At 42.6% G+C, this 15,576-nt stretch overlaps 1 protein-coding gene across 2 annotated transcripts in view; it reads left to right on the top strand.

Annotated features, from left to right (window-relative positions):
- The window catches only part of LOC129813705 (obscurin-like), a 107,428-nt gene extending 91,865 nt beyond the window's left edge, over nucleotides 1–15,563 (top strand). For both annotated transcript variants that reach the window (XM_055866142.1, XM_055866143.1), the window contains 18 exons: nucleotides 60–278; nucleotides 505–675; nucleotides 2,733–2,872; nucleotides 3,192–3,392; nucleotides 3,517–3,593; nucleotides 3,948–4,118; nucleotides 7,505–7,664; nucleotides 7,802–7,918; nucleotides 8,082–8,246; nucleotides 8,365–8,523; nucleotides 8,803–8,980; nucleotides 9,191–9,304; nucleotides 9,458–9,625; nucleotides 10,395–10,497; nucleotides 10,700–10,829; nucleotides 11,192–11,285; nucleotides 11,506–11,548; nucleotides 12,119–15,563. In XM_055866142.1, the coding sequence (XP_055722117.1) occupies nucleotides 60–278; nucleotides 505–675; nucleotides 2,733–2,872; nucleotides 3,192–3,392; nucleotides 3,517–3,593; nucleotides 3,948–4,118; nucleotides 7,505–7,664; nucleotides 7,802–7,918; nucleotides 8,082–8,246; nucleotides 8,365–8,523; nucleotides 8,803–8,980; nucleotides 9,191–9,304; nucleotides 9,458–9,625; nucleotides 10,395–10,497; nucleotides 10,700–10,829; nucleotides 11,192–11,285; nucleotides 11,506–11,548; nucleotides 12,119–13,259 (3,551 nt within the window). In that variant the 3' untranslated portion in view covers nucleotides 13,260–15,563. The remainder of the gene's footprint in view (nucleotides 1–59; nucleotides 279–504; nucleotides 676–2,732; nucleotides 2,873–3,191; nucleotides 3,393–3,516; nucleotides 3,594–3,947; nucleotides 4,119–7,504; nucleotides 7,665–7,801; nucleotides 7,919–8,081; nucleotides 8,247–8,364; nucleotides 8,524–8,802; nucleotides 8,981–9,190; nucleotides 9,305–9,457; nucleotides 9,626–10,394; nucleotides 10,498–10,699; nucleotides 10,830–11,191; nucleotides 11,286–11,505; nucleotides 11,549–12,118) is intronic.
- Nucleotides 15,564–15,576: the final 13 nt, after the last annotated feature.

Below are 15,576 nucleotides of genomic sequence, written 5' to 3'. Positions count from 1 at the left end.
TATTCATCATACACCATGTGAATTCCCAAGTCCCACTATCTATATGTCTGCTCTCCAAGGTTCTCCCACCCCAATGGTGATGTGGTTGAAAGAGGAGTCTGCTGAGGACGTGTTGTGGATCAAGCCAGACACTAAGGGCTACAAGGTGGCCAGCTCTGGGCGCCAACACAGTCTCATCCTGATGGATGTGGGCTCTAAGCATGCAGGCACATACACCTGCATCGCCACCAACAAGGCCGGACAGTCCATTTGCACTGCCCAATTTGAAGTGGAGGATGGTGAGAAACTGAACGATATACTGTACTTGGTTTGTTTGTTTGGATCCCCATTAGCTGTTACAATAGCAACATTTCTTGAGTCCACAATACATATTAGGGAAACAGCAAAACATACTGACACTTGCTTTTCTAATCATACATAATATAAATCCATGTAGTATATGCGTGGCAGACAGCAAGTTCTAATGTGAAACATTCCTAATGTATTATCTGCTTTCTGTTGTAGCACCACGACCAAAGGAAGAGACCACAATCCCTCTGGGGATTACTATCAGCCCTCCAGACGAAGATGTTGGCAGAGGAAAAATGCAGTATCTAGGTGAAGTTGGAACAGAAGAGTTCCTTATGAAGCTCACCTCCCAGATCACGGAAATGGTATCTGCCAAGATCAGCCAAGGTGAGTGAAAATGTGTCATGGGCTGTTCCATCAAAGCTCCAAAATAGGGCACAGTTAGAACATTTTCTTATTTGATTTAAAGAAATGTTCTTCCACTCTTTGTGTTGATTTAAGATCAAGTAAATACACGTTTTGATTTGATGCAAATTTATTTAGATTTGACATGTAACTTATAATGACTTCTAGAATAGGTTAAAGTAATGTAATATTAATATCTGGCAAATGGGGATATAACGGTCAAATACATCCTGGTGTATTGTACAGTCTGTGTGCTTTTATTGCAGGCTAAAACATTTGTATCTGCTTGTCTATGGTAATACAGAGAAGGTTCCTATAGTGTTTTAATAGCATAAGAAAATATATATGTATATGTCTCTAATATTGCCATTGATCAAGTCTAAATTCAAATTGTATATATGCATTACCTTTGTAATGCCGTCATAAACACTATAAGCTATCTGTCATAACACTTCATCACAGTTTATGTAATGTTATGACAAGTTACTCTCATCCCACTTGCAGTCCATCAGGCAAAGGGCCAACTAACACACCAGCGTTTGTTGGATACAGCTACACCGCTGCGACTGTGGATATGTTAGTTCCTAATAGAGCTTCATGTAGGCTTTAAGAATGAACAGCTCAAAGAAAATGTCATGCACATTGCCTCTTGCTGCTCGCGATTTTCTTTATGTTCATATAATTAAGTATGCTTTGATCTCTTTCTTCTCACTCACTAATACTTGCTCTGCTTGTGTTTTGAGCAATGTGTGGATTCCTACACCTTGTCCTCCCCCACGACCGACAGATATGGATTGTCATTACTTCATTTCATCATCCTTCAGCCCTCCATCCATTAATTCACTCACATGCTCTCATCCAATCGTTAATTTGTTATTCAGACAGCACACAGAACCATCAAGTGCTCCAGTGGATGAAATCATGCCCCAAAGCCTCCAGTATGTATCCACAGTACATAAAGATCTCAGCTACTCTCACTAAAAAACAGACATCCTTTCACAAGTTAGTGAGTCTCCTCTTATGTTCTATGTCCTCCTCTCTGCATCTGTCTCTAGCTGTCTGACTTGGATTGGATTGATTGAATTTTAAAGAGGAGTACTACTTGACATGAAACAAGGGGTTAGAAAATGACGTCCCTCTGTTCGTGTTGCACAACAGTAAGAATATCTTGGCTATTACCGGCGATGATGACTTGTGGTGATGACGTCAACATACAGTATTTCACCGTTCAAGATACATTTAAACATTTTGAAACAAAATGGTCAAGATTCACATTGTATAGTGGGGGACAAAACTATCATTAAATCAGTTCCATTATTCTGCTGCCATTTCAGTATAACAAAGAATATATATACCTGGTCAAACATTTCTCCCTTTATGTTTTTGTGCTCCATGATATTTATTTGATGCATTAGTAGAAATTGTGTCTTGGCAAAGCAGTGATTACCTGAGCACATGATTCAAATGGCTTTGAAGTGATACTCAGGATAGCATATAGCTGGAATACATGCCTGCACTCAGACATGTATGGACAAAACTTAAGACCCCACGTCTTATTTGTACAGTACCTTTCTTATGCATGCATCTAGTGTTCTAACTAGTTTGTAATAGTGAAAACTATTTAATCAAATAACTTATGCAGTAGCAGCAAAACTGTTGATGGCACTAATGTGTAGCTTAGCTAACCTTCTGAGGAATCTTGATAATTCATTGTGCTAACTTTAAAAGAAACAGTTATGCCAGTGACAATATTTATTGTACCGGTCAAAAAGCCAAAGCTACACATTCCAGGTGGTCTGTGGATGTTTGTGGCCAATTTCACCTTTCTGTGAATGTGTGTACAGTATTAGGCCTATGTGCATGTAACTGCCAAAATAAAGGAAACACTTGTGTAAATGAAGGATACTATTGACACTTAATGTGGGTGTTTCCTTTATTTTGGCAGTTACCTGTATATACTGTGATATGTTGAGGTGTGTGTGTGTATTGTATGCTCTCCTGGCTGTCTCCCTCTGAACCCCTCCCCCTTGCTGCCCCAGCCTCACTACGTGTCCCGGGAGGCGATAGTGACGACGAGACCAAGACACCCTCCGCCTCACCACACCACGGTCGCTCTCGCCCCGGCTCCATTCTCGCTGACTCCTCCTCTGAGTCTGACGACCCTGATGCCAGGGGAGAGGTATGGAACTATATAAAAGGATCTGTCATTCTTGTTCTTTGTTTGGAACACCTCAGTATCACATCACTCATACTGGGTCCTCTCTAATGACTCTGAAGTTTTTTCTCTTATATTTTTGACTGGATTTGCAGACTACTTACTTGACTTATTCCTTTCAGCTCCTAGTGCAGAAAAGGGCCTCAACTGGCCTGCATCACCAGCAAACCCAGTTCTGGGCAAATCTCTTATAATTACAATTATGTTTTTTCATCCAAGTCACTCTGCAAATGTAAGCTCTTATAGACAAGACTTTGTGTCTGATGTTCGACTCCTTCTACAGATGTTTGACATCTATGTGGCTACGGCTGACTACAACCCCACCATCCCCAACAAAGATACCATTTCCCTGAAGGAGGGCCAGTATGTTGAGGTTCTGGACTCGGCACATCCACTCAAATGGCTGGTCCGGACCAAACCCACCAAAACCACTCCATCCCGCCAAGGCTGGGTCTCATCTGCCTACCTGGATAAAAAACTCAAGGTGTGTTTGAAGATCCAAGTAATTGCTTTAGCGCCAATATTGTACATCGACCTCTACTCTCTTGACCCTATTTCAGTTCAATGTTATTGTGTTCTTAATGATATATTCAACTATTGTGTTCTAGCTGTCTGATGTTGCTGGTGACATCCCAGAGGGAGGTGGAGAAGAGGTCTCAGAAGGAGAGTACAAGAAGAGACTACTGTGAGTCTAGAACTTCTAGAACTTCTCACACTCTCTTCTATTAGGGCCAAAACTTAAACTGAGATCAGACTGCCATGCAACTCTGACTTTGTGTAGAAGTGTAGAAGCACCTGCATTGTGTAGAAGCACCTGCATTGCTTGCTGTTTGGGGTTTTAGACTGGGTTTCTGTACAGCACTTTGTAACATCAGCTGATGTAAGAAGGGCTTTACAAATCAATTTAATTTGATTTGATTCGAGAATTAATGTAAAAAAAAAAAGAAGATGGTTAGGATTCAGCTCTGCATGCACAAGCAAGAAACACCATCACACTCAACAACACCCCATAATAACCACAATGCTCTGTTATCCTCAGCCAACTGATTCAAGACCTGATCAACAGCGAGGTAGAGTTTGTCAAAGAGATGGACTTCTTCACTTCCCACCACGTCAAGCAAGTGGAGAGCCTTGACGCCCCATCTGACGTCACCAGCCAGAAGGAGGCTATATTCAGGAACATCAACGAGATCAAGGCCTTCCATAGCGAGTAAGTACCACTGACTGTTTTTTTGGCCCGTCTTTAAACAAACTTTTAAGGATGAATGAAGCTTTCATAAACCCTTTATAAGGCCTGTATATATGCTTCAGAAATGACCTAACTGGTTCTATTGCATTGATGTTTTGTCATTATATAATACCATACCATTACAAAACATTAGGAACACCTGCTCTTTCCATAACATAGACTGACTAGGTGAATCCTAGTTATGATCCAAAGCTATGATCCCTTATTGATGTCACTTGTTAAATCCACTTCAATCAGTGTAGATGAAGGGGTTATTTTTAAGCCTTGAGACAATTGAGACATGGATTGTGTATGTGTGCCATTCAGAGGGTGAATGGGCAAGACAAAAGATTTGACTGCCTTTGAACGGGGTATGGTAGTAGGTGCCAGGCACACTGGTTTGAGTGTGTCAAGAACTGCAATGCTGCTGGGTTTTTCACACTCAACAGTTTCCCGTGTGTATCAAAAATGATCCACCACCCAAACGACATTCAGCCAACTGGACACAACCGTGGGAAGCATTGAGTCAACATGGGCCAGCATCCCTGTGGAATGCTTTTGACACCTTGTAGAGTCCATGCACCAATGAATTGAGGCTGTTCTGAGGGAAAAATGGGGTACAACTCAATGTTAGGAAGGTGTTTGTAATGTTTCGTACACTCTGTATATGTCACGCCCTGACCTGAGATATCGCTGTTTTCTTTATATTTTGGTTAGGTCCGGTTGTGCCATGGGTGGGGATGTTAGTGTTTGTATTGTCTAGGGTTTTTGTATGTCAAGGGTTGTTGTAGGTCTAGGTGATTTATATGTCTATGGTGGCCTGATATGGTTCCCAATCAGAGGCAGCTGCTTATCGTTGTCTCTGATTGGGGATCATATTTAGGTAGCCATTTTCCCTTTGGTGTTTGGGTTCTTGTTCTATGTTTAGTTGCCTGCATGCACTACTCATATTAGCTTCACGGTTCGTTTTGTTATTTTGTTTGTTTGTTCAGTGTTCATTCTTATAATAAAGAAGAATGTGCGCTTACACGCTGCACCTTGGTCTCCTCCTTACAACGGCCGTGACAGTATATACCACTTATAAACTGGGTAGTTTGGGTTCTGGATGCTGATTGCATGTGTTAGGTTCTAAATAAACACAGTAAAAACTCACAGACTCTTATTTAAGCTCAAACCAAGTTTATTCACCCACTGGGTCATACAGCTGCATAAGACAAAGACATATACACACAAGCACTAGTATTTAATCCTTTCTCCTATATTGAGCCCCTCCTTACACATCTGAACAGCCAATACACCTCTGTTGCTATGCAGAAGATTAGTGATATATGTTCTACCTCACTTCATCTAACCTGACCTCTGCCCAAATTCCTCACTCCTCCCCAACTCACTGTCATGAGACTGTGTCTCTTCTCCTCCCATAGGATCCCTAATGTCGGACAATAACATATCCTGGTAGAATGTAAACATTCTACATTCCCCTCTCTCCTCCAGTGACATGAAAAAGGATATTTAATGTTTTCAAGTCTAAAAGTCAGAACCCAACAGATGAAACAGCATTCCAGCTGTGAGTATATCAGACAATATACCACAGGTATGACATAAAATTACACTAAACAAAAATATAAACGCAACATGTAAAGTGTTGGTCCCATGTTTCATGAGCTGAAATAAAAGGTCCCCAAAAATTTCACACACACAAAAACATTATTTCTCTCAAACTTTGTGCACAAATTTGTTTACATCCCTATTAGTGAGAATTTCTCATTTGCCAAGATAATCCATCCACCTGACAGGTGTGGCATATCAGGAAGCTGATTAAACATAATGTAATGTCATGTAATATTTCTAATTGTATATAACTGCCTTAATTTTGCTGGACCCGAGGAAGGGTAGCTGCTGCATTGGCAGCAGCTAATGGGGATCCTTAATAAATACAAATCACACAAGTGCACCATTGTGCTGGGCACAATAAAAGGCCACACAACACAATGCCACAGATGTTTTGAATTTTGAGGTGGTGTGCAATTGGCAGGCTGACTGCAGGAATGTCCACCAGGGCTGTTGCCAGAGAATTGAATGTTAATTTCTCTACCATAAGCCGCCGCCGAACGTCATTTTAGAGAATTTGGCAGTACGTCCAACCGGCCTCACAACTGCAAATCCCGTGCATAGCGTTGTGTGGGTGAGCGGTTTGCTGATTCAACGTTGTAAAGTGAGTGCCCCATGGTGATGGTGATGGTATGGGCAGGCAGAAGTTACGGACAACAAGCACAATTGCATTTTATCAATGGCAATTTGAATGCACATCAATACCGTGACGAGATCCTGAGGCCTATTTTCGTACCATTCATCCACCACCATCACTTTATGTTTCAGCATAGTAATGCATGTCACAAGGATCTGTACACATTTCCTGGAAGCTGAAAATGTCCCAGTTCTACCATGGCATGCATACTCACCAGACATTTCACCTATTGAGCATGTTTGGGATGCTCGGGATTGACGTGTGTGACAGCGTGTTCCAGTTCCCGCCAAAATCCAGCAACTTCACAGAGCCATTGAAGAGGAGTGAGACAACATTCCACAGGCCACAATCAACAGCCTGATAAACTCTATACGAAGGAGATGTGTGGCGTGCATGAGAAAAATTGTGGTCACACCAGATACTGACTGGTTTTCTGATCCACGCCCCTACCTTTTAATTAAGGTACCAGTGACCAACAGATGAATATCTGTATTCCCAGTCATGTGAAATACATAGATTAGGGCCTATTTCAATTGACTGATTTCCTTATGTGAACTGTAATTCATTAAAATCTTTGAAATTGTTGCATATTGCATTTATATTTTTGTTCAGTATATTTTTTACTGTTCTATTTATCTTGGTAACCGGTTTGTAAAAGCAATAAGTCACCTCTGGGGTTTGCGTCATGCCTAAGGTTTGCGTAAAAACAACACATAGCCATGATATATTGGCCATTATAAACTGTGTGGTTTGAGCCTTGAGTGCTGATTGGCTGACAGCCATGGTATATCAGACCGTATACCATGGGTATGACAAAACATTCATTTTTACTGCTCTAATTACGTTGGTAACCAGTTTATAATAGCAATAAGGCACCTCTGGGGTTTGTGGTATATTGCCAATATACCACGGCTAAGGGCTGTGTCCAGGCACTCTGTTTTGCGTTGTGCGAATGAACAGTCCTTAGCCTTGGGTATATTGGCCATATACCACACCCCCTCGGGCCTTATTGCTTAAACATATCACACCACCTCTGGGTTTATTGCTTAAATATACTGGTAATAATTACATTTCCCACAAAGCTGCTGAATGAATTGACCCCATACTGTGTGATGTGCAGGTCCATGCTCCCTAAGTTGAGCCACTGTGACACTGATGACGACGTGGCCATGCGCTTCCTAAGGAGTGGCGAGGGCTTTGAGAAATACCTACAGTACCTCGTAGGCCAGCAAAAGGCAGAGGCCGCTATCAGTGACAAGACCGTACACCACTTCTTCAAGGTAAGTGAACCCTTCACAAATACTGTTAGCACAAATGGTAATTAATGTGTAAGTCTTGTCATCTTTGTGATTATGATGGCTGACTGATGTGAGGCTAGTAATAGCCACGTTTCTGAACCCTGTTGTCTTTGTCACAGGAATACACAGACAAAGAACAGGCCAGTGCCGACCCTGCTGAAGGTCCTGTACTGAGCATCAACGCCTACCTACAGAAACCTCTGGACAGAATCCAGAATTACAAGGCCTTGCTCAAGGTGAGTGTTTAACACTGTAAATGGGAATTCTTTGTTCTTGTTCACACACTAGGAATTAATGCACCAGAGCCTAAATTGTCATATGTTTTTATGTTATATAATCTTGTTTAAATATGAATGTTATTTTTATCTTAAATCGTTGTGCCCATTTCTGTGACTGTAGGAGCTGATCAGGAACAAGGCCAGGAACGGTCAGAACTGCTGCCTGCTGGAGGAGGCCTATGCCATGGTTTCATCACTGCCTCAGCGTTCAGAGAACACACACCACGTCTCCATGATAGAGAACTACCCTGCCACTCTGGATGTATTGGGGGAGCCCATCAGACAGGTGAAAACCAAAATCCATTTGCTTCCGTTTGGTGGCTAGTGAATACGACCATATTCTTGAGGATTTTCAACTAATTTTGTTTCCGTAGCCTATGTGACGGTGTTGTGTTTTGTAACAGGGACCCTTCATGGTGTGGGAGGGTGCACCTGGGGTAAGGTCCTCTTCCAGAGGTCACCATCGACACGCGTTCCTCTTCAAAAACTATGTCATCATCTGCAAATCCAAGAGAGACACCAACACAGACACCCAGGGCTACGTCTTTAAGAACATGATGAAGGTCAGACTCTCTTCATTGCTCTTTCTCAAAACTCCAGATGTAACTCAGCATGTCTATCCACTGAAACAAGTCACTAGAGAATTAGTCAACTCTAAATACCAGACAATTCCAATCTGTTGTTCAGGGTTGGCATAGAAATAGATTATTGCTGCTGGAGAGAATATATCATCAATGTCACACTTCCTATGACATAAAAATAATTTCCTAACAGATAAATAAATAAAGTTAATCATTAGTCTTGAGGATAACTACTGTTTCTCTGTCTGTCTTCCTCCCTAGCTGAACAACATAGATGTGAATGAGACAGTGGAGGGTGACGACCGGGCCTTTGAGATCTGGCACGAGCGTGAGGACTCTGTCAGGAAGTACACCCTTCAGGCTCGCACCGTCATCATCAAGAACTCCTGGCTGCGAGACCTCAGGGAGCTGCAGCAGCGCTACACCATGCCTGCCTGGAGTGAGTCTGACACACACACATTCACTCAGATCCACCAGACAAACAGACATAGTTTGACATAGCATATTGTGATCTAACCTTTACTATCAAACAAGTACGTTTTACATACTATGAAATTGCATACTATAATTTAATCGGTAATTGCAACAAATTTGTCATCTATCCACTCAGGATTGATTGATGTGTAAATATATCCCTCTATCTGTCCAGGTATGCCTGACTTTGATGAGCTTCTGGCTGACTGCACAGCGGAGCTGAGACAGACGGTGAAACTGGCCTGCAAGGTTACTGGAGTACCCAAACCTGTGGTCACCTGGTACAAGGGTAAGAGACACACCATCGAGACCGCTGTGCGAAACCACGCAATAGCTGAGCATACAGTGCATGTTTGTTTTTATCTACATAGCCCATACCCTGTTAATGTTTTTGAGGTAGAAACACCTCCTATGTTGAAACTGTTTCCTCCTCTGATGACAGACGGGCGTGCAGTGGAGGCCGACCCTCACCACATCATTATCGAGGACCCTGACGGTTCCTGCACCCTGATCCTGGACAACATGACGGCTGATGACTCTGGACAGTACATGTGCTTCGCCACTAGCACAGCAGGCAACGCCAGCACCCTGGGAAAGATCACTGTCCAAGGTTGGTCTCTATTACAGAGGGGAAATGACACCAACATTAGGCTTGAACTGTGAAAGTGACCATAGCGCACATTCAGACCCTACTCATAAGAATCATTGACATACAATGAGTGTCCAAAACATTAGGAACACCTGCTCTTTCCATGACATAGACTGACCAGTTGAATCCAGGTGAAAGCTATGATCCCTTATTGATGTCACTTGTTAGATCCACTTCAATCAAATCATTGTAGATGAGGGGGAGACAGGATAAATAATGATTTTCAAGCCATGAGACCATAGAGACATGGATTGTGTGCCATTCAGATGGTGATTTAGGTTCCTTTGAACGGCTTATGGTAGTAGGTGCCAGGCACACCGGTTTGAGTGTGTCAAGAAATGCAATGCTGCTGGGTTTTTCATGCTCAGCAGTTTTCCGTGTGTATCAAGAATGGTCCACCACCCAAAGGACATCCAGCCAACTTGACACGACTGTGAGAGGCATTGGAGTCAACATGGGCCAGTATCCCTGTGGAACGCTTTCGATACCTTGTAGAGTCCACACCCCGATAAATCGAGGCTGTTCTGAGGGTAAAAGGGGGTCCAACTCAATATTAGGAAGGAGTTCCTAATGTTTTGTACACTCAGTGTACATGTCAACAGTAAAAGTGATTGATACTTTGCTTTGGGGAAAAAATCTACAATTCCAAGAATCAAAATTGTCTGGGAGGAAAGTTGATCTTATAAAAAAATAAGCCTGTTTTCAAGAGTAACAATTGTGTGTGTTGTAGTACCTCCTCGTTTTTTGAACAAGATGAGGAATGCTGTCTTAATCGTTGGTGAGGATGCTCAGTTTTCCTGCACCATCCAGAGCGCCCCCAGACCCAAGATCAGGTACACTACACCACACCTGTCTCCTAGGCTCTTTAAACTGACAATCTTTTAATGACAGTGGACTGTGCCATTTGTTTCTTCCTACTGTGCTCATTATGTTGCCCATTCTTAATAGTTAATATACTGTATAAGCTAATAAGTAAGTTTGTGTAAGGTAATTCATATTATCTCAAAATGTCATTTCATGCGTGTCCCTGAACAGGTGGTTCAAGGAGGGCAGGCTGCTGACTGACCAGGAGAAGTATCAGACCTACACTGAGGCCCGTAGTGGAGTCCTGGTGCTGGTCATTAAAGGGCCTACGGAGAGAGACCTGGGACACTACGAGTGTGAGGTAGGCCTTTAATTCACCACCCCTCAGCTAAAGAAAATAGGGCCGGTTTCCCAGCCAAATAAAGCCTAGTACCAGACTGAAATGTACTTTCAATGGGGATTCTTAATCCAGGACTAGCCTAATATGGGTCCAGGAAACCATTCCATACAGTTGTAAAACATTGGACTGCAAAGCACCTTGTGTGAATAGCTGCTGCTGTATCACACAAATGAGAGATACAGTAGTAGTAACATGTAACAGTAGTTACATTATTTGGATGCTTGGCATCCTCCAAAGAGGATTGTTTTCATGAGACATTACATTGATAAGATGAAGCCATTGTTTCAGTAAGCCTAATGTATTCTCCTCCCTGCCCATCCCAGTTGTCCAATCGACTGGGCAGTGTTAAATGTGCAGTTGATCTGTGCCTTCCTTCTGCTGTGGCTAGAAGAGGAGAGCAGGCGATCACCATCGAAGGTAGGAATACTCCCATTCATGCACATACCGTTGTGCATTAGTTTCATAATTTACCTCTTTTACCAGGTCCTAAAATGTAGAGAATGTATGCCACTTTCATTCAAAAGAAAAGATGAACCAACAGTTCATCAACAGTTTAGATGATGTAGTCTTTTTGTCTTGACATTAGCTATCAATTTATCTGCCTAACTCCATAAGCCCTGTCCTGCTTTCCTTCTAGTCACTGAGCAGGAGACTAAAACACCAAAGAAAACCATCATCATGTAAGTGTGACCAGGTTATGATACAGGCTAGAAGAAGCATGCATACTTGTGTGTGTCCTCCTTAGGCCTCTGCATGCATGGCCAGGCACTATTTGAATCCTGAGTGTAAGAGGGGCTCACTCAACGCCAAATATAACTTCCAAGGAGCCGGCATATGGAATGGTTCCATAAGGGAATGGTTGTTCATATTTTTTTGTCTGCACATTTTCCTTAACTCATGTACCATTGCATGACATGTTTGTATGAGTAGACAAGACTCCACTTTGTGTGTGTGTGCGTGTCTGTGTACACGCTAATGAACACCTTTTGTATGTAGTCTTATTGTGAAAACAGCATGCCAGCAAGTTGTTCTATCTCTCTCTGCTGTCTCAAACATACCTTCTGTTCTATTCCTAGCATACAATACACTCTTAGAAAAAAGGGTTCTAACTGGAACCAAAAAGGATCCTTCATAGGGTTATCCTATGGGGACAGCCAAAGAACCCTTTTAGGTTCTAGATTTAACCTTTTTTTAAGTGTACCTTCTGGTCTGTCCCTCTTTCACACCCTCTGTGCTGTGTCCCCTTACAGAGAGGAGACCATAACTACGGTGGTGAAGAACACCCGTATGAAGCGTCGCGGCATGTCTCCATCTGGGTTCAACCGCGCCCAAACCACCACCCCAGATCTCCCCACCACCCCCACCGGCACGGCCAGGCAGAGGAGGCAGGTTTCTGCCAGCAGGAAGACCACCATCCCCACCCTGTACGTCACGGAGCCCGAGGGGGGTGCTGGGGCCCGGGCCGCAGAGAACAGGTGGGTGGAGGTAGAGGAAATCATTGAGTACAAGGTCAACAAGTCGCCCAGGCTATCCAGGAGAAGAGGGATCTCCCCAGCTGGGTCGGAGCGAGCGAACACCCCCTCCTTCACCCGGCCACGGAGGTCCCCGAACCCCAACACCAACAATTCCAACAACAAGCTGGTAGAGCTGCAGAACTCCTCCGACCTGGAGGGGGCTCAGCCTATAACCTGGGATGATGAGGAGGAGGATGAGAACGTGGCTGGGTCCGAGGTCGCCCCTGGACTCAGTGGAGAGGCCTATGAGGTCTCCTCTGTTCTAATCCCTAACCACCATGAACATGATGAGGCCTGGCTAGAGGAGCAACAAGAGGCCTTTGTCACAGAACCGGATGATGATGATGATGATAACATGGAACCTCCCAGGAAGCTGGAGCCTAAGACCCTGACCCAGGCCGGTCGCGTTCTCACCCTGGAGGACTTGGAGGACTATGTTCCCAGGGAGGGGGAGACCTACGGCTCCTCCAACACCAGGCCTTCCCCTGCCGAGAGACCCTGTGAGATCTCTGTGCTTCAGAGGGAGATTGGGGGCTCTGTCGTGGGCCAGCCAGTGCTGCTCAATGTGGGGAGGCCTGTGGTTGTGCCCAGGGGGAGGCGCAGCCCTGGCTTCTTCAGCCGCTTTAGAGAGTACCTCTCAGGCAGCATGTTCTCCCTGGCTGCCCCCCACCACCACCACCCCAGCTTAGGTCAGTCTAGAAGGGAGAGAGAGATTCCCATCCAGGTCAGCCACGCTAAGCAAGAGGTCAAGCCTGCATACTGCTCTGAGGTGCAGAGAGTGGAGGGAGGGCAGCAGAGATACAAAACCAAAGTCTACACGTCAGTGGGCAAGCCAGTCACTCTTCAGATTAGCCAGAACCCATATCAAAACCAATAACCTAGTGTGTGAAAATCAGTTGCTTGATTAGAACCAAGCAGATTTTTGTTAATTGGTGATACGTACAATAGCCGTTTTAGTCTTAAATGGGAACATTACTACTTAAGTGTTAAAAAGCATATTCTAACCTTGCATTTTCTTGCAAATGGGAGGATCATTCCATTTTGAAGCAACCCATCTGAAAGTCAAATGCAGACACAGGAAGTCAGTTGTTTTGGTCAGACAAAGTCGTTTTTAAAGGACAAAACATCAAAAGGGGGTTGGATATGTTGTTTAGGCTAAATGATTTCCGAACGCCATTGTATACTATCCAGGCTTCAATTTATTGTTGCCTTGCTTGCCACATATTTGATTATTTGATGTACAGAAAAATATAGAATAATTGCAAGTCTTGCAACATGGACTGACAATATTTGAAAGTTTAAAAAATCCATCTGCTTTACCCTCAGGTGACAGATGTTTTGAATGTCAACATCTTGATGTTAAACTTCTGTTCTGTAGGAGAACATCAGTACAGTACTATATTTCTCTCTGTGTGTTGTCTCTGAAGTTTAATGAAGGAATATCCACCTTGACTTGTAGCATATCAGTTTATGAATAGGCTAACTAACTCCTGTGAAAGGAAAAAAGTTTGTCTCGACAGTAACTTACCAAACCAATGACTTCAGCAACAAAATTGCTAGAAGTACAAAAGAAGTCTAAAAGAGCATTGACTACCGACATTGCTGGATTGTGTGAAACATTGACGATGTTCTTTCAACTGCAGTCACTGTCTGCTTGAGAATACAAGAAAGCCAGATTAAAGACTGATACATGGATCATTGAGTTGTACTTCAGATTTGGCTGTCCTGTCCTATGGAGAAGTCTAGAATTTTCTAAGAATTTCTAGATGGGCAGTTACATGTTGTGCAGTGCTGATGCTTTTACATTAACTGTATATCATTCACTTGTGGTGTGGACTGTGGAATGATATAGGTCTACGATTGTGTTATACAGGTCTCGTATAAAGGGTCTCTGTTTACTTTAGGTTATATACATCCAAAACATAGACCTATATAGGATATTTCATTTTGAACTGGGTCATTTGTTTTATAGAAAGGCACTTCATTATCAGTTTCTTGAGAGCAATAAAGAGTAGATTGACCTCAGATAATTAAGTATTTGTGATTACTTTAAGGTAAAATGTAATTAATTATATTTAGAAAAGTGACAGCATGTTATGTATTAGCTTTTTGAAAGCTGATTTGCGTGTTTATCTGATTGACGTAATTGAATTAACACAAAACACTAACGCCAGCGCGTTTTGGACTTCTGGGTAGAACCATTGGATTTGTCTTTCTTCTGCATCCGTAGATGCCAACCATTAGTCTGTGTAATTAACGGGGGCTGAGCTAGAGCTGTGTTTGTGAGACAAGGGCGGATCCCAAAGGGGCCCTAGGCTGGGTCTTTTTACAAAAACGTATGTAGTCTGAATGATTTGAGCTACAAACTATTCAAAGATATTTATGAAAAGGTGAGGCTCTCACGAACACGTGCATATAACTATGACGCTCAAAACCTACACAAGAGTCATTAGAAGGTAAGGGGTTGTTCTACATAGAAGATCATAGGAAATCCAAGGACATAGTGTCTATAATAAGATCACGTAGTGGCTCTCACAAAATCTTAACAGTTGTCATTTCCCAGTGAGCGTACAATTTCTGTACTTACAGCATTCATATCAATTCATTTGGTCAGGATTTTGCTTTGGCAGATATTTTTTTTTTTTAATTGACATTTGTCAATAAAACTCATGAATGCAACTGTTTTATGTCAAATAGTTTTGTGTTCTACTTGTAGCCCTGGTTGTCCTGAAAAGAACACTCCATTGTGAGGCTAAATATAAGGTCTGGACATGCCCTTATAATAAATGAAAGTCAGATACATTAAAAGACGATTTTTGCTGGGGTCGCGGGACTGACAGGGTTAATATTAATCTTGTCACATTCGGTTCAGGGGAGAGCACAGTTACATAGTTAGTAGTGAGCCATTGTACACTGGATTTATTAACTTTGTTGCAATATATTGTTTTAAAAAGTGAATTACCACTTTCCAAAGTAAGAGTGATGATTTGTTTTATGTTATTTTAAACGTCTTGTAAAAGCATTGAATGTTTAACTTTGTAAGAAATTCAACATAAATCACATATAGGTTTTGACTGCCTGCACATGTTTAGTTAAGAGAATTAATAGTTAATGGATTTTTGGGAGGGTACTTCCAAGTGTTTAATGCACCAAAATAATTAAATTGCAACTGATGAACTGATCAGCCTGTTGTT

This window comes from Salvelinus fontinalis, chromosome 17 (genome assembly GCF_029448725.1).
Source record: "Salvelinus fontinalis isolate EN_2023a chromosome 17, ASM2944872v1, whole genome shotgun sequence".
Classification (NCBI taxonomy): domain Eukaryota; kingdom Metazoa; phylum Chordata; class Actinopteri; order Salmoniformes; family Salmonidae; genus Salvelinus; species Salvelinus fontinalis.
Note: the sequence above shows the minus strand (reverse complement) of the source record. Positions and strands in the feature narration are given on the sequence as shown.